An 18,740-nucleotide genomic window follows, 5' to 3' on the forward strand; every position below is an offset into this window, starting at 1 on the left:
TTTTTACATTTAGTCAAGTTTTGACTAAATGTTTTAACATAGAGGGGGGAATCGAGACGAGGGTCGTGGTGTATGTGTGTGTGTGTCTGTGTGTGTGTGTAGAGCGATTCAGACTAAACTACTGGGCCGATCTTTATGAAATTTGACATGAGAGTTCCTGGGTATGATATCCCCGGACGTTTTTTTTCATTTTTTCGATAAATACCTTTGATGACGTCATATCCGGCTTTTTGTAAAAGTTGAGGCGGCACTGTCACACCCTCATTTTTCAATTAAATTGATTGAAATTTTGGCAAAGCAATCTTCGACGAAGGCCGGGGTTTGGTATTGCATTTCAGCTTGGTGGCTTAAAAACTAATGAGTGAGTTTGGTCATTAAAAATCGGAAACTTGTAATTAAAATTATTTTTTTATTAAACAATCCAAAAACAATTTCATTTCATTCTTCGTCATTTTCTGATTCCAAAAACATATACATATGTTATATTTGGATTAAAAACAATCTCTGAAAATTAAAAATATAAAAATTATGATCAAAATTAAATTTCCAAAATCGATTTAAAAACTATTTCATCTTATTCCTTGTCGGTTCCTGATTCCAAAAACATATAGATATGATATGTTTGGATTAAAAACACGCTCAGAAAGTTAAAACGAAGAGAGGTACAGTAAAGCGTGCTATGAAGCACAGCGCAACCGCTGCCGCGCCAAACAGGCTCGTCACTTTCACTGCCTTTTGCACTAGCGGCGGACTACGTTCAGTTTCATTCTGTGAGTTCCACAGCTTGACTAAATGTAGTAATTTCGCCTTACGCGACTTGTTGTTTTGTTCAGGTCAAAGGACAGTGGCCCGGTCAAGCTGTGGGACCAGGACATGAAGCGATGCAAGGCGTTCCCTCTCAAAGAGCCAGCCGCCGGCAAGGCTGAGGTCATCAAGGCAGTTTGCCGCTCCAAGGTCAACATGTGCTCTATTTTATTTCTTCTTCTTATTATCATTTCATGGGCTGAAACTCCCACGTTCACTCTTGTTTTTATGTGTATGACCTACCAATCAGGAAGCCATACGCCGCTTTCCGGGGGAAGTCTATTCTTTTCAGGCTTCATGTTTAATGAAATTGCTTCTTTCATTGTGTTTTTGTGGTTATTTTTTCAGATTTATTTCTTGTTCCCAAAACTACTTTTAGCATATTTTTGTAAAACCTCCTTGTTTGGCCAGTTGTATTAACCAACTCTGTCACATGTTTTACTTTGAAAATGACATGGTAATTGGAGACTCATTCTTAACCTGTTACATTAGAGACAGAAGAATACAACAGTGTCTGGAAAAAGTATATTTTACAATTCAGAAACAATATCTGTAAGATCTGCAACATGAGTGTAACCCGAAGTATATATTTGGACCATATTTATTTTAACGAAAGTATTTGTATTCTACTGTAATCTTATGTATCCTGCATTTTACAGGGCAAGATTTTGATCGGCACAAGAGACAACGACATCTACGAGGTGAACGAGAAGTCGGGCAGTGTCAGCACCCTGATGGCGTCGCACGCTGAGGGCTTGCTGTGGGCGCTGGACTGCCACCCGTCTGCTGCCCGCTACATCACCGCCGGCTTCGACAACACGCTCAGACTCTGGGACCTGCACAACAGGGTAAGCAAGATATCTTCTTCTTCTTCTTTGTTCATGGGCTGAAACTCCAACGTTCACTCATGTTTTTGCACGAGTGGATTTGTACGTGTATGACGGTAAGCAAGATATGATTTGGAGTGGAGACACAGTGTTGTTCCCAGGCCTCGGTCTTCGGTTATTGACGTATACTTTTTTGATTTGACGCATTGTTCTCACCCGAGGCTGGTCAAAAGTCTGATAGCTTTGAAACGTGGGATGTCTTTTGACACAACAAATTTTGGCGACCAATACATATTTTGAATCCAGTTCAAGTAAAAGCAGAGTTGTGCTTACTGTGTGCAGTCTATGCTTGCCAAGCTGGAAGTAGGATCAGCCAAATCGGCTGCCTTCAGTCCTGACGGTGAGCTGATAGCGGTGGGTCTCAAGACCGGTGAATTTGTGGTGCTCACCACTGCTGGACTCAAGCTGTGGGGTCGCAAGCGTGACAGGTCTAGCCCCATCAACGACATCAAGTAAGAGTTATTGGTTATTTGTGTGGTTGCGTGCTTATGTGCATGCTCGTGTCTACTTTTGTTCTCCATGCTCAGCAAAGTTGCTGGTTTAGTAAAACTGTTCATCTTTTAAAATGCCTTTTTTCTACTCCTAAGAACATGTTAGTTGAGTGAGACAAGGTTTTGATTGATTGAAGTCTGTGACCAGCATCTGTGGGTGATAGGTTACTGCTCTCACAAGTTGCATTGGTAAGAACTGGTTCAACCACAGGAAGCCGCCATACCTCCTTTCTCAGATGTTCTGTTCATAGCCTCTATAAATGTACCTTCGTTGTAAGACTCTCTGTACCTTTTTACGACCTGATTTTCTCAGATTTTTTAAGGTCGTATTCAAATTGTAGGGTATATGTTGTATATATGTAATAGCCTGGATGGATCTGTAATAGTTTACAAGATTTTTGACATGGGGATGAATGTATCTTTGAAAGTAGTCACACACAAAAATAAATGGTTATGAGCAGAACTAAACTTCACATTGCCTGTGATTAGGTTCAGCCCCAACAGCAAGTTGTTGGCAGTGGGGTCGGAGGACTGCTGTGTGGATCTGTACGACCTGTCTCAGGGCACCTCCCTCAACCGCGCAGGCTACTGCAAGGGCATCCCAAGCTTTGTCATCCAGATGGACTTCTCTGCTGACGGCCAGTACATTAGGGTGGGTGCATAAACAAACTTGCTTGAATTAGATCTGGTATGGTTGTTAGTGGTCTCAGCTGAGACCATGTTCTTTTGGGTTGAAGAAAGACAGAAAGAAAATATTGGAAGCTTAATGTTTTAAATATGGCAAGCTTAATGTTTTCCTGTTCTGTCCATTACTCTGTCTCTGTCTGTCTGTCTGTTAATTTATCTGTCTGTCTGTCTGTCTGTCTGTCTGTCTGTCCCTCTCTTTCTCTCTCTTTCTCCCTCTTTTTTAAGCAAATTTGCATTTGTTCTTCTTCCTAGGGGTAATTCATCTGTGTTTAATTCACCTGTGTCACCCAAATGCAAGTCTTTCAGCTGTACTCTCTTTATGGCAAACAAGTGGAGATCACTTTAAAGAGTATGGCATCATTTGTGCGACAGGTGAGCACTGGTGCCTACATCAACCAAGTGTTTGCCGTACCTGCAGGCACCATTGTGGAGGATGAAGCCATCATCAGCAAGATCACCTGGAACACCTGGACAAGGTAAATAATCTGTCACATTTTTTTTTCATTTTAGCTCAATATTTTGTGAGAAAAGTGCCATGCACCAAACAAACGAACATACAAGTTCACAAACAATCAAACAAACCACAAAAAAACACAGAGAACAGCATTAAGATTACTTTGTGAACTTTGCAACATGTTTGTTCACTTCAGGCAAAAACACGGGAAAGACACATCTTAGGTCTGTGGAAATGATGTGATTGATCCACACACTTAATCCATGGGCTTAAATTGCACACTATTCTTACATTTTGCTTTTTGCTGTTCTTTTAAACAAACTGAACCTGATGAAAAAAAAAAGGGAAAAGAAAATCCAAGGCAGAGTAATGAAGATAGAGAGTTGGGGTTTTTCATAATTAGACATTGCCTTAAAGTTAAACTCTCCCATTTATTTTTCATCAGTATTCCATTCATGCCCACCGTGATAGTCTGTACAGTTGAAACCTCTTTTTAAAACTTCTCCCTTGTTCTCAGATTTTCTGTTCATAACATGTGTAAATTTAGCCTTGTTTTAAGACTATATATACCTCCATTTCAAGACCTGATTTTCTGTTCATAACATGTGTAAATTTAGCCCTGTTTTAAGACTATACCTCCACTTCAAGACCTGATTTTTTGTTGATAACATGTGTAAATTTAGCCCTGTTTTAAGACTATACCTCCACTTCAAGACCTGATTTTCTGTTCATAACATGTGTAAATTTAGCCCTGTTTTAAGACTATACCTCCATTTCAAGACCTGATTTTCTGTTCATAACATGTGTAAATTTAGCCCTGTTTTAAGACTATACCTCCATTTCAAGACCTGATTTTCTCAAATTTTGGAGGGCTTGCGGATTATACAGTATTTAAAGAACCAATGGTGTGTTGCAGCATTCTGGGCAAGGAGGTCCTGGGCATCTGGCCCAAAGACGCATCCAAGGCGGACGTGAACTGTGCTCACCTGTCTCACCTGGGCAACTCTCTGGCCACTGGTGACGACTTCGGCTACGTCAAACTCTTTGACTTTCCCTGCCCTGGCAAACACGTGAGTTTGACATTTGTGCTTTCAAAATTAGTTATGCATGCAAAGGTGTGGAATTGTTCTGATTTTCTCACTGAGTGCATCAAATGTATAAATATATATACATGTATGTAAAAGATCTCTTATGTTTGCATGCCAGTGTTGAAAAAGTTTCTTTTTGTTTGGTGGAGTAATGAGTGTGATGTACACATACATGAACTATTATATACCATCATGACACATTTAGAATATCTTTTGAATATATAGAATAAATAAATAAACCTTCAGATGCCACAAGGATTTTCAGGAAAGACGTGTTGTTACTTTATATGTAGTGTGTAAGGTTCAAACATCACTCCTTTTATTTTGATCAAAGTAACCGTGTGTGCTAGTTATGCATGCCTGCTGAGTTGTTTTGGAATGCAGTTACATTTCACAAAATCACAAATTAAGATGATGTCTTTATTTCTGTTTCAATCACAAAATTACAGACTGTGGTGAGTTTATTCTTAATTTTGTTGAGCTGACCAGCTCAGCTATATATAGAAAAAAACACTTTCAAAGCACTTTGCATGCACACTGTTATTATCCACATTTCTTAGTATAGAACCATAAATAAAATATCCAGTGCTCTCTTAGAAAATAGTGGTAGTCTCCCTCAAATTTGATTCTCTAGTAAAAATTGTTTCACTGTGTTTGGTGTTGTGGTAGTGTGCATTTTAAAATGCTTCCGAGAATTGTTTATTTTTATGAAGATGCAGCTTTCTTGAAAATGAACGTTTCTTTTATTTTTTTATTTATTCTTTTGTGTGTGTAGATGAAACATGATTTGATTATGTTTAATCGAAGGAGCTTAATTGTATGTTTTGAATGCACATGATTAAAAAGAATCTGTGGGTTCCTGTTGCTGTTAATCATCTACATGCTTTGCATACCCTTTTGTTTCTGCATGTGAGCACACATATGTTGTGATACAGTGGAACCCCCCTTTTAAGACGCCCCAATTTAAGACTCTTGTTTTCTCAGACTTTCTGTTCATAACCTCTGTAAAATTACCCCCATTTTAAGACTCCCTCCTTTTTAAGATCCTGATTTTCTCAGATTTTTGGAGGTTCCTTTGTAGTGCACCAGTACACAGTTTACATTCACACATAACATATTATTCAGTCAGCATAAAAAAACCACTGAAACAAAGAAAGCAAAGAAAGAAACTTTTTCTGCTATATAGGCCTTATTCTTTTTTTCAGTCAGTGTTTTCTGTTTTTGCTATGGCAAATAGTTAAATGTAGTCAGAATACAGTCATGTATGTAGACAGCTATATTGTTGTGTGTGTGTGTGTGTGTGTGTGTGTGTGTGTGTGTGTGTGTGTGTGTGTGTGTGTGTATCAGTGCGTCTGTCTTATAAAGGGTCAGGGTGTTTTATGTACTTTGAAGTAAGAGCTTTATTGTACTTGATGCTTTCACACGTAGACAGAATATTTCTGCACAGTTTGAATGAACAATGTTCTTTTAATTTGAGGGAAAGGTATCAGCAAGCTGTTCTTCATGCACTGTGTGGTTATAATTGTACTCTACAGACACTGATAAAAACAAACCAATATTTTGTAATTGTGTTTTTGTTTTCTATTTTACTTTTATGTTATCTCAGAAAGAAGATGGGTTTTGTTCAAATTAGTGAGTTTTGGCTCCAAATTTGCTTGTGCTGAAGTTACAAAATGTCCAATATCCAACTAATTAAATATGACGTTATTTTATGAATGTAACTTCTAATTTTTCAGTTTGTATTCATTGAAATTTGACTGTTATCATGCATCTGTGTTTGCTGCAGGCTCCTCACAAGAAGTTTGTTGGCCACTCAGCTCATGTGACAAATGTCCGCTTCACATTTGACGACAAACATCTCATCAGTACTGGAGGCGATGACTGCAGGTACATGTTTTTACAATCCCTTTTTCCTGCCCTCCACCCACACCCCCTCCTCCTACACCCCCTCTTCCTCCTCCCATGCTTTTTTCTCCTCCACGCATGTTTTCTTTTATGGAATAATTGCATGTTGGTAGAGGTTATTCATTGTAAACTAATCTCCAACAATTACATTTCTGAAGAACTTTTTTTTAGTCATGTATGCTGTTTTTTTCATTGCCTGGACTACTACATTCCTTGTATCAAACTAAATGTAGTTTCATTCCAGCTTTTGTCCATTTGTCTCCTGACACGTGTTAGCATATTTGACATGAAGTTTATGCACAGACAGAATGCTCATTTTGATGTTCCCTCTGTTGCAGTGTCTTTGTGTGGAAGTGTCTCTGATGATCTAGCTCTGACCAGTGTGAATCTTGTTCCTGCAGTGAAAGAAATGTTCAAAGTTCAACACCAACATTCCGTCCAGATTTTACATGGCTGCCGAAATTCTGTTTTGTTTTTGGCATCTTATTTTAAAAAAAAGTATTTTTTGGGTTGAGTTCTGACAAGGTTTGTGATTATTGAGTTTTTTTAACTTTTGTTCTGGAGACATTGTTTTCCGTCCACTTCTGTAACCTATCTTGTCAACTTTTTTTCCCTTTGTATTTTAATACATGTAATCAGAAAGTTTGCCTGATTTTGTGTATGTTTTCCTTCATCTACGGTGGAAAGAAGTAATCTTTTCCCAACTACAGTAGAAAAAAGACTGAGCCTTAGACTATTGCTCTTTTTATTGTAACTAAAATAGAAAAACAATGCTTCTCTATCTTCTTTGTGTTATTTATGTTGTCATGTACTTATACTTGATAAATAGGATCAGGTTTTGTTTGAATCTATTTCCCAAGCTGAAAATGCTACAGTTTCTGTGTGTTGTTCATTTCGTGCGTGTAATTGCTTTATTGATGTTTGATGCTGTCTTGGTGAACCATTCACTGGAGAAATGAAGGACATCTTTGTTTACTCTGCAGCTTTTATCTGAGTTAAAGGTGATGGTGCTTTGGATCGATCAATCTCTCTTATCGTGCAACTCATTATAAAACCAAAAGTGCATAAAATGTATGTGGTCTACGAATGCCAGTTTTTTTAAATGCTTGCTTGAAATTGTTGCATTGCAGACACATTAGAGGTGTGAGAATATTATTCGATTACATGTAATGGATCCAGGGGCTCAGAATGAACAATTTTACACAAGACTTCTAATTACTCAAATTTCACTGCCTTGTATGTGATCACGGTACAACTGAAATATCCTTGTATTAAGATCATAATGACCATTTTATGCTTGTGATTGTTTTGTAATAATGAGTTAGATGTTTTAATGCTAAAGTAATGTTGTTATGTAATCACATTGTTTGGTTTGGTGTTTAACACAGTGGTGAGAGCACTTATGAGTCAGTTATAATGCTCCACAAGTTTGCACTCAAGTTCTCATGTTGACTGCCATTGAAGTGATCTGCATGTGCCTTGATCAATATGCTCAACCCATGACAAACCAGCACTTCATTCACAGTGTGAACTTCTGTCGTACACAATTGTATTTGTGACAAAAAATAGATATCTCCATCTTATTATTACATGGGGCCAGATGAGCAGAAACTATCCGAAACAAAATGCAAAGGGTGTCACCCGTGCATCTGATCATAAAGTCTAAAAATACTTTTGTAGATAGAACACAATTTTTCAGTTCATTAAAATATGTACTTCTGATTTTACAATTGATATTGGTATTTGAACAGTTAGTTTATCATTACTCTTTTGTATGGTTTTGGTGACCTGATTTGTATTTCCATTGTTATTTTCTCAAAGAATTATGTGCGTGAATCGACTGAAGTGCATAAGATTTGGAAACTGGTGGTTTTGCCTGTTACATATATATAGATGTTTTGTGTGGTTACACATGATTCTTGCAGAAGATTTGATTAAGGCAGCTGCTAAAATGTGATTATATATGCTTATTTAATCACTAATTATCTCACATTCTGATGTTCAAACACATATGTTTATGTATTGAATATGTAGCTGTTGAAATGTTCACAGCTAGTGTATGTAAATTAAGTATCATGAATGAATTATAAAACTTTGGTGATTTTATTCTTTTTCCCGTCATCGTGCTTCCTGGGTCGTGGATGACCCAGGGCCTCACAAAAATGTCTCCTAAACTATTGGGAGTTTTTTTTTATTAATATTTCATGTAATCCTCAAACACCGTAGAACCTTCCCATCGACCATTTTTTGAAGAATTATCTTTGTAAACAAACAAAGAAATGATGACGTAATTTGAACTACGCAGTCCGGATGTTGTGGTGCGCGGACACCCCATATGGATTTAATTAAACATGGAATTTTATTGCGTTTATCCCTATTTGGATGGCATGGGTCGTGCATGACCCATACTCTACAAAGAGGTGGTAACAAGTGTATCCCTATTCAGATGGTGTCTGTCGTGTACGACCCATACTTTTTACGTTGAATCCTTCTTTAGAAAGTATGTGTCGTACATGACCCACATCATCCGGACTGTGTAGTCCAAAGCGTGACCGGGTGAAGGTGAACTTACAATAGCTGATATTTCTTCTTTTGTAAACATGTTGGATTATTTTTGTTATAACCGTTTCCGTTTTGAATATGTCTTATATTAATTGTAGTATTTAGTGCAATTTTTGTAGACATTTTGAAATGATATCTGTGATCAGTGTTTTAATTTGTTTAGAATCACTCAGGCCTATCTTGTAGCACATATCAAAAGTTAACATGTATTAAGTTGACGAACTTAACACTGTTCAAACTAATCTTTATAATAAATTTATTGAAAATCTACTTCTTGTATTTTTCTGTTTTGTTTGTCACCTGGAAAGCTACAATCCAAAAAGAAAAAGATATCTATGCTTGCAGTCATGTTTATGAAAACACACACAAGCATGCATGCACGCACGCATGCCCACATGCACGCATGCCCACACGCATGCATGCACACACACACACGCTCTCTCTCTATTGCTGTTTCAGGAAAAATGAACAAAGGAACAGACAAATAAAAGGCTCAATGTTGTTGATATATTAGGAATGGGTTCAGATTTATCCATCACAGCATATAAATCTGATAGAGGGTCTTACTTCACAAACCCTATGTGTAAATAACAATGACAACATAAAATAGATAAGAGACATAAATATTCACAATGAAAGTATACAGAAACCTGTGGATGTAGTTATCATAAATACTAAAACTACAACAACATCTTCAACTAATGCGCACACAGAGGCATGTGGGTTTAGAGCTGGGTGCTATACATGGATACACACATACATATGCACAGACACAAACACACACACACACACACACACACACAAACACACACACTGACAACCTCTTACTTTAAAAAGAAAGTATGAAAAACCAACCATGTGAAATGATCTCTTTCATATCAGCTAGTGTCCCTCCCCCCCCGCAAATATCCGTTTGGTTCAAAGTAATGTAGACATTGAATGCTAAAAGCTTATAAACAACGATCAACTACGTAAGAGCAAACACAAACAACGAATCTTCCAACAAACAAGTAATTATAACCACTTGGATGAACAAGAAATTCAATAACTGATGATTCCTTGGACTTTCAGGTGTTCATCACATTCCGTTGATATGTTTGGTTGGAAAAATGTTACTTCTACTTTAGGCATGATTGTTTAACATTTTGGACACAAGGCGTACATAGTGACAAATGCACAAAACATATTGCGACGAAATACCTACTTCTCCTTTCGTTTTCCAGGCTCCCCTTTTCAGGGAGGTCACTCTGCTTTACCAAAGTTGCAATAATAATTACTCCCGTGTAACTGATCGAATCTATTACGTCATAATAGTTGCTCCCTCGCCGGCTTCTCCTTGTGAGAGGAACAGAATGTCCTTTTAATGGTGTCTGCTTGAAGTGTGACAAAACTAGTCGGTAGTTCGACTATTGGTTCTCACTAACGACAGACACCATGTCGTTGAATTTGCCAGTGGCAGAGCTTATGCTGGAGCGGGGTGATTCTGGTGAGTTGACGGGTTTTTGTTTTTAACGTCATACCTTTACCAAAGTCCCAACAGCAGACGTTATTTCATGCTTGCGCTTGTGTTTGTGGTTGCTGCAACTGTATTTTGCATTTATTTGATTGCTTCGGTGAAATTTTGAGTTTTGTGTAAGATTTCAAGCCGAGTTAGTGGCAGGCAAAGAAAAGAACATGCATGCGTTCCAATCCAACGTCCGTTTGAGGCCACACACTATCACTTAGTAACAGACCTCAGCAGAGGTGACAAACGCCAACTTGAACTTGTCATTTTTATTGGGAGCGTTGTTGGTACATAGGATGTATAGGCTATCAAAATATCATCATTCATATAGAGTCAATTACATGGACCGTCTTGTGTCCTGCAGTTTTGGTTTTGAGAAGATGCAGATTCTGTTGACATATTTTTTGCCCTCAACGAAATGGTGTTTAGATTCCAGCCAGTTCCTTCAAAAAGTTATTCAGTTTCTTAATTATTCTTGCCATTAACATGAGGACAAAACGCCAGGAGTATGATACCATTGAGTGATTGACTTTTGCAAAACTGCATTTTTTGTTCATGCAACTGCAAGTGAGCATGAGTTCTTAGCTCTGCTGAGACTGCCTCAAAACATTTTACTAGTTGTGGCCACCTTTATGTGTGTCATGGAATGAGACTGAGGGCTGGGAAAGAAAAAGAAGTAATATAACATTTGAAGACAATTTCAAACTCCGGGTATATATGCAGATGAAGGTTGTGAAACTGACAAGAGGATATATAACAAACTTTCTTCTTTTGAGATGTTGTTACAATTAAATTCACTCCTTTACTGGCTATTGAGGTCTAACGAATGACGTCTCACAACGTGCGTGGTCGTCCTTGGCGGTCAAGAAAGCCGCCGCGATCATTGCGCAGACGACACGTCTAGACCGCCAATATTTTGTGTGCGCATTACGTGCTCCACATAAATCGGCCGGAAACGAAGCAATTGGGAAACCTGGATAGGACAAATGTCCTATAAATTTATTAAGCAGGCAAATAAATATGTGAGTGTACTGAAAGCCCAAGCTACCTTTTGGCCTTGTTTCCAGGGATCAAGAAACTTTATCACTGTAATGGTTGATAACCACGCACAGATTTGATGACTTTACTTACATGGTTATCAAAAGCTTCAATGCTGCGGTTGGTACTATTAATGGTTCAGGCAATTTCTTGTTCTTTGTGAATAAGGGAGCCAGGCTTAAACATTTTTGTTAGCGGTGAATAAAATATTTCTTTAAATACTTGCCAACATGTTATGAGATGAATTATAGTCAAGTTTCCCTTCATTGCAAGTGTCCTCACATGTAGAAAATGGTTGTTAGTCAGGTTACACTTACAGCTGAAACATCAAAATGTGTAGAAGGCCTTAACGGGTCCTCTAATTGTGATAGAAGGGACCTTGCATTGTGGATGTCATTATTTTGCTGCCCTGATTAATTTATTCCTGTATGTTTTGATTATTGCAGGTTTGGGCTTTAACATCCGTGGTGGTACTGATATTCCTCATGTCCCTGGAGATTCTGGAATATTCGTCACCCGCTTGAAAGAGGATGGAGCAGCTTTCAAAGATGGACGGTTAAAGGAAGGAGATAAGATTCTTGAGGTAGTGTGTTCTCTTTTCCTATTATCCTTTTGCTTACAGGGGCTTTACGTGTGAATAGCAAACAATGACACAAGTAGTATATGAGAGAAATTCAAGTTTTACGCCCTCACGGCAAAGCCATTAGGGGCGTGTTCCTAGGTTTTACCCCGACTTTAGATGAAATACACAAGTGTATGAGTGTGTAGATGGTATCAGCCAACTGCACTTTTGGCAGATTGACCAAGGTCTTTTACATGCCACTGTGGTGACACGGGGCTGGGACATGGCTTCCGTCTCTGGGTCTGCACATAATGTTGACCCGTGTTCGTCCCAGCCGGATTGGAACCCGTCACCCTAGGATCACAAGTCCAGTGCTCTACCACCTGAGCTAACCGGGCCCCCCAAGTAGTATATGTTTTTGTTGTTGTTTAAATAACTTGATGACCCTTTTTCTCTATCTCCATTCAGATTTGAGGGGCCTATTTGATGTTTATATTTAAATTTCTCTGTAAAAGTTTATTAGCATGAAAAGTCTGCACTTCAGCATCTCTTTTCAATCAATCAATATGAGGCTTATATCGCGCATATTCCGTGGGTACAGTTCTAAGCGCAGGGATTTATTTATTTTTATATATATTTTTTTTTTATGCAATTTATATCGCGCACATATTCGAGGCGCAGGGATTTATTTATGCCGTGTGAGATGGAATTTTTTTACACAATACATCACGCATTCACATCGGCCAGCAGATCGCAGCCATTTTGGCGCATATCCTACTTTTTCACGGCCTATTATTCCAAGTCACACGGGTATTTTGGTGGACATTTTTATCTATGCCTATACAATTTTGCCAGGAAAGACCCTTTTGTCAATCGTGGGATCTTTAATGTGCACACCCCAATGTAGTGTACACGAAGGGACCTCGGTTTTTCGTCTCATCTGAAAGACTAGCACTTGAACCCACCACCTAGGTTAGGAAAGGGGGGAGAAAATTGCTAACGCCCTGACCCAGGGTCAAACTCGCAACCTCTCGCTTCCGAGCGCAAGTGCGTTACCACTCGGCCACCCAGTCCACTTAATCATTCTTTTATCGTTAATACACATATGTTTGTTTTTCCCCCGCTGACATTTTTACTGGTTATTGAACAGGTGAATGGAAAGAACATTGAACGAGTGACACACAATGAAGCTGTACAGATCTTCATCACGGCAGGCAACACAGTCCGCATGAAGGTGCAACATGGAGCGTACAATGAGCTAATGGTATGTATTTTCCTGTGGACATACTGGCCTCTCCAGAAAGTCAGCTTCATGGACCACTCTAGACTGTTTGAGAGCATAAGTTAAACCAACCATTTGTAGTTTTCTTCAATGGTATACTGGCATTTTAAAATGTGATACATGTAGTACTATCAGGGCCTCACATCCACGTCGGACATCGGACATATGATGATATTTTTTTCAAATGTCCCATACATTTTTCATGCAGGAGGACAAATGTCCTATTGTTTTTTTTCACAAAGTGGTCAATGTCCGATTATTCTATCATTTGATCCGGACATCATCAGTACTTCTCAATTTACAGTAGTTTGAATGCTATTTTATCGATGTATTGCAAAGCGATGTGTAGCAGACGAAATTAGACACGTTGTGCCTCTAGTACCAAAGAGTTTCCAAGGCTCGCAACTCGGAATGCTCGAAGCCAGTTAAGAGTTGCCTCCCTTCGCGCTTTCCCCGAAAATGCCGCCAAAACGAAAACTGATCCCAGAAAAGGGACAGAAGAAATTACACTTCAAGTCCCTTCCCTCATCATCTGTCAGTAGCACGGAAACTGAGCTTCCTCCAGCCCCAGAGCAGTTAGAGCCCGATCGCCCAGGTGAGGATGTCGATCGCGATTGTCAAACATCGGAGCCGAAGAAAGACACTACCCCCTCCCTCACCTCCACGCGTAACTTCGTCTCAAGCTGGGCGACATCATTCCCGTGGGTGTCGCATGACCCAGAGAGGAAACTTATGTTTTGCACCTCATGTCAGCACACAGGGAAGTCCAACACTTTTACCGTTGGCTGTTCGAACTTTCGCAAATCGGCCCTTACCGATCATCAAGAAACCAAAGACCATGCTGTTAGCGTGCAAGTGCCATCTCTCCAGAGAGACAAGGAGATAGTTGAAACTCGACAGCTGACAAAACAAGAAAAGGGGGCAGCTGTGGCAGTCAAAGCTGCTCACTGGATGGTACAGGAGTGTTTGCCGATGACAACATTCAAATCTTTGATGGGGCTCTTGCACGAACTAGTCAAGTTTAATTATATTTACGTTTTGTTACGAGAAAAAAATGTCCTATTTTGATTTGTTTTTGTTCAGGACAAATGTCCTATCACTTTTACATTGGCCAGGACATTTGTCCTATGCTACCTCTCATGGATGTGAGGCCCTGTAGTATGTATGAGGGGCGCAATGGACTAGTGGATAAAAAGCAGGCCTTTCATGCGGAATGTTGAGTCTTCGATTCCAGGTCGCGTCCGGTGAGATAAGCTTGGAGATTTGTCTGATCTCTCAGGTCAACTTTTGTGCAGACCTGCTAGTGCCTTATCCCCTAAGTACAAGACCAAGTGCGCATGGAAAAGATCCTGTAATCTATGTCAGAGTTCGGTGTGTGTATGTGTTTGTGTTGATTGGGTCAGATTAGGTGACAATTTTCTCTCTCTTGCAGAAAAACTTGTCCAGTTCAAGACCAGGTGCCGGAGGTGGCGCTGCAAAAATCATAGTCATTGCACTGTTAGTGCTGGCTGTGGCTGGTATTGGGGGTTTCGTCTTTCATCGGTCACAACAGCAGGCATAGAGACAAGTGGGAATTTTGTGCTTTGGGGTCTTCGCTTGAGTTGGACAGTCTCATTTCGAAAGTGCCGGGATTGGTTACATCTGCAGATGTTGGACACTTTCTTCTCTGAAGTAAAACTTCCCCGAAAAATTGGGAAATAATTTGGGGAGTGTTGAGACTTTTTTCATAATCTTTTCTTTCCTGCTAAAGAACTTCCTTTGTTTTGCTCGGTCATATTTGACATGTTTTTACACAGCGAATTTCTTTGGGGAATGAACAGCTTTACACTGCTTTGAATTTAATAAAGATATAAATACCACTTAGATGTGTCTGACCTTGGAAACCACATGTAGAGAAAAAGAGAATGTGTGGATAATGTGAATGCTTGTTTTAGCTTATTTGTGTTTGTTCAGAAATGTGTTGTGAACATGGGTAGCATAAGTGCATAACTTCCAAAATGTGTTGTGAATATGGATAGCGTAAGTGCACATCTTTAATGCTCGAAGAGTTTAAAGAGTGTGATGTTAATTTATGTGAATTTGTCATCATCTGTCAACATTTTGTATATATGTCAAATATGGAAGCATGGCTGTGTGGGTGTTTTTTTTAAAAGAGGGTTGCATGGAAATCAAATGCCTGTAGGGGTTTTGTCATTGAGTTTTCTCGGAGTATCTGCACAGTGACTAGAGCTTTATGACTGATTGTAGATATGGAAGAAATGCTCTTTTGATACAGGGTTTGTAAGTGCAGAAGCTGTTGACGTCTGTAGTAAGAATGCCTCTGTGCTGACCTAGACAGAAGAAATAAATCCATGAACCAGAATTTAAAAATATACAAAAATCATAAATGGTTGAGAAATGTCAAGCTGCTCTTTAGTTTCTTTGATCTTCCAAAATCAGCAGGCCAAGCTTGTGCTTTTGATCCCACAATGTCAGCATAAAATGGTAAATTTCAAATGAAAAGTGTGTCCATATTCACATGGAATTCTGCATTGCTCTGTACTTGTGGACCACTGCATGTTGTTTATTTCAGGATGTATGTTATAACTAGTAACATAAAAAGTACTGTAAATGTAAAAAAAAATCAAAAAAAGTAGGGAGAAAAGTGTGGTGTTGCAGTAGCAGTAGTTTTCTCTGCGGATGCGCTTCCCCAAAAATATGGTATTTCTTTAGTTGGTTTGCATGTACTTGTAGGTTTACTCACAGAAAGACAGTGTTATCTGCATACAGTCACTAGCGTCTACATGGTGTCTGCTATTTGTTCACATGTGTGTATCATACTCAAACTTGGACAAAGCCAATTCTTCAAGGCGGATTGTGTGAACTCTTCTCAGGCGAGTAACTCAAAAAGAGCACTGCACGGAAATGCACTAAGTAAATACTTATGATATTACAAAAAGTGCAATGCAAGGTTTTTTCTAAGAAAAACCATTGCTACCAGTGCTCCAATCTTTTTTTATTTGTTATCTTAAAGCATAATGAAGATACACAAAGTCGCAGCATTTATTATGTCATGTCTTATGTGGCGTCTCATGTTTGCTTGTGTGAGTTGTGATTAAAAGTCTGCTGATCTCGAGTGGATAACAATTATGTTCAGGACTGCTGAGTGACTGTTACTTAGTTGGGAAAAGAACGTGACAACAGTGAAAAACAAACATGAATAAATCGTATCATTATTTAAGACCTTATGTATTTTAACTTCAACCAACCTTGTTCCCGACCCCAACAGCAGCTACTGTATTAACCCACTTGATTACGTAGAAGCAACGACCACCACCTAATGATATCAGGAAAAATAGTGTTCCCTTCCCTAAAACATGTATATCTCCAACATTCATTGATAAAAATAAGAAAAGAAAAATATCTTGGCTGTTGTCAATGACATATAGTTTGCAAGACTTTGGATTGAATATATACTATAGTATTGCTCAGCTATTAGGTCTGTGGTTGGAAAAACATAAGTATTTGGGGTTTCTTTTCCATAGTGTATGGCATTTTGGAAATGATTAATTGTCAAAGACACGACCTAAGGTTTAACGTTTTGAAATCATTTCCTTGCTCCATGTGCATTATATCCTACACCTCTTCTTCTTCTTCACAGTTCTGTACACATACAAAACAACCATGTAACAATGTTGTATGAATTGCTCAGACTGGACACACAATATATATGTAGTCTCTGCACATTGCAGTGGGAGGGTAATTGGTTTACCATTTGATCTATCACATTACTGGATAATTTGTTGTCACATTTGTCTCTTCAAAAGGGTCTTCCAGCTGTGCCGATGTACTAGTTCATAAAAGGTACTGGACATATATTGATATCCTATAAATAGGCTCGTTACATGAATAAAGGAAATAGGAAGACTTTGTCAGCCGTGTTGACATTGACATGGGTGTTGGAATTTTACCTCTATATTTGTATACTCTCCTCATGCTACACAGAAACGACCTCTGTTCCATGGTATCTGTCCTATATGGCATAACATATCTTAAGACTGCGCTGTAGTGTGTTGTATTCGTAGTCAAGGAGAAACAAACAAGTTGTAATTGAATCTGGTCTGCAGAATGTTTGCCTTATGCCCTAACCCTTCCACTGAATGAAAATCAATTCGTAACTGATTGTACTAAAAGGATAAGCCATTAAAGATTGATATTAGAAATTCAGCTGTCCTGCTGTTTCTTTAGTTGCATTTGAAAGAAATTAGTACCATCCTTTCCTGTAATGTTTTGTATTCGCTGCATTTGTTTATCATACATATATACCTCCAGATCAAGTTGTGTTATGGCTTTTTAACCTGAAATAATTTTACTTTTACGTGTACACTGACTTAATGACTAGTATTTATGACAAACACAAGAAATGGGAAGTTGGTGTTGTCAAGGAATGTTCACACAGCTCTCTGACTCAAATTTGTCTCCCTTTTCTATTGGGTGCTGAGAGATGTTATGCAAGTGTCGGTGTGTTTTCTTCTCTTTGATTTTAAGGAATAAAATATTAAAATCAGAAACACATGAGTATTGTTTGTTCTGTGTTAATTTTTTTCTCTTTTGTGTTTCAATTTAACAGCTGTCATTCAGGCATACTAAATTGCAGATTTGAGTAAATATTGGGGGTTGGGCTTGAAATGATGGTGTGTATGGTGTATGCAAATCAAAGAGCAAGCACAGTGAATTACTTTGCTAGTCTCGGACATCTTGGCATCAGAATCTGCACGACTTAAAAAATGGGTACTTTGTCAGTGAAAGATAGCTTGTCACAGTGCAAATTTTGTTTTGTTTGAGAAAACAACTGAGCCCTGGATTCAGAGTCTGTCACATCTTTAACAGAACATCATGCTCTTGAAATCTCAGTGTTGTGAAGCACTGGCTATAAAATGTCAGGGGCTGTTAGATTAGAACACCTGCTCTTGGAAGTTTAGGCTCACTTGTGAACAAGAGATATACAACTTTTTGTCAAATACGAACCACGGCAAGTATACACTCTACCTTCTCCAATCTATACATCACCTTTCCTTGAAACTATAGGAATCAGAAAATGAGGCCATAGCCCTAATGACAAGATCCCTTAAAAAAGGGAAGTAAGCGATCCATTAAAATACAGACCGTAAGCTAGATCTATGAAGAACTAAGCTGACTGGCACCTCAGACAAATGATAACTAACTTTCATCCTTATCAATGACCTAACTTGTAAGTAGTGCGCTTATTATTTGATCTAGTCCATAAAATACAGAAAAGAATTCATGAGTGGAACCAAGCTTTGCATCAGAAGAAAACTGCAGGCTACAATTACTTTTGTGAGTGAAGACATGGAAAAGTCACATTGCCACCAGCAGGTCCCACAAGCGCATTTAAGACTTTATCTTTTACTTTGAGCTAAGATAAAAGCAAAGCATGACTGGCCTGCTGTTATTTAAACAAGAACTAAAACGGTAA

At 38.7% G+C, this 18,740-nt stretch overlaps 2 protein-coding genes across 2 annotated transcripts in view; both read left to right on the forward strand.

The window, feature by feature from the left end:
- The window catches only part of LOC138953674 (echinoderm microtubule-associated protein-like 6), a 38,134-nt gene extending 28,986 nt beyond the window's left edge, over positions 1 to 9,148 (forward strand). Inside the window, exons 28-35 of the mRNA XM_070325560.1 lie at positions 834 to 954; positions 1,464 to 1,652; positions 1,974 to 2,143; positions 2,672 to 2,834; positions 3,242 to 3,345; positions 4,240 to 4,393; positions 6,198 to 6,298; positions 6,655 to 9,148. Of these exons, the coding sequence (XP_070181661.1) occupies positions 834 to 954; positions 1,464 to 1,652; positions 1,974 to 2,143; positions 2,672 to 2,834; positions 3,242 to 3,345; positions 4,240 to 4,393; positions 6,198 to 6,298; positions 6,655 to 6,679 (1,027 nt within the window). The 3' untranslated portion in view covers positions 6,680 to 9,148. The remainder of the gene's footprint in view (positions 1 to 833; positions 955 to 1,463; positions 1,653 to 1,973; positions 2,144 to 2,671; positions 2,835 to 3,241; positions 3,346 to 4,239; positions 4,394 to 6,197; positions 6,299 to 6,654) is intronic.
- Positions 9,149 to 10,162: 1,014 nt separating this feature from the next.
- LOC138953026 (synaptojanin-2-binding protein-like) lies at positions 10,163 to 17,814 on the forward strand. The gene is made up of 4 exons (XM_070324799.1): positions 10,163 to 10,364; positions 11,867 to 12,003; positions 13,133 to 13,246; positions 14,697 to 17,814. Exons 1-4 carry the CDS (start codon positions 10,313 to 10,315, stop codon positions 14,823 to 14,825), a joined length of 432 nt encoding a protein of 143 aa, XP_070180900.1. The 5' UTR covers positions 10,163 to 10,312; the 3' UTR covers positions 14,826 to 17,814.
- Positions 17,815 to 18,740: the final 926 nt, after the last annotated feature.

The sequence above is a fragment of the Littorina saxatilis genome, linkage group LG17 (genome assembly GCF_037325665.1).
Source record: "Littorina saxatilis isolate snail1 linkage group LG17, US_GU_Lsax_2.0, whole genome shotgun sequence".
Lineage (NCBI taxonomy): Eukaryota > Metazoa > Mollusca > Gastropoda > Littorinimorpha > Littorinidae > Littorina > Littorina saxatilis.

Coding starts and splice junctions, on each gene's coding strand:
- LOC138953026 (XM_070324799.1), top strand. CDS start 10,313: ATGTCGTTGAATTTGCCAGTGGCAGAGCTTATGCTGGAGCGGGGTGAT. Junction 10,365..11,866: donor GCTGGAGCGGGGTGATTCTG/GTGAGTTGACGG, acceptor TGATTATTGCAG/GTTTGGGCTTTAACATCCGT. Junction 12,004..13,132: donor AAGGAGATAAGATTCTTGAG/GTAGTGTGTTCT, acceptor GTTATTGAACAG/GTGAATGGAAAGAACATTGA.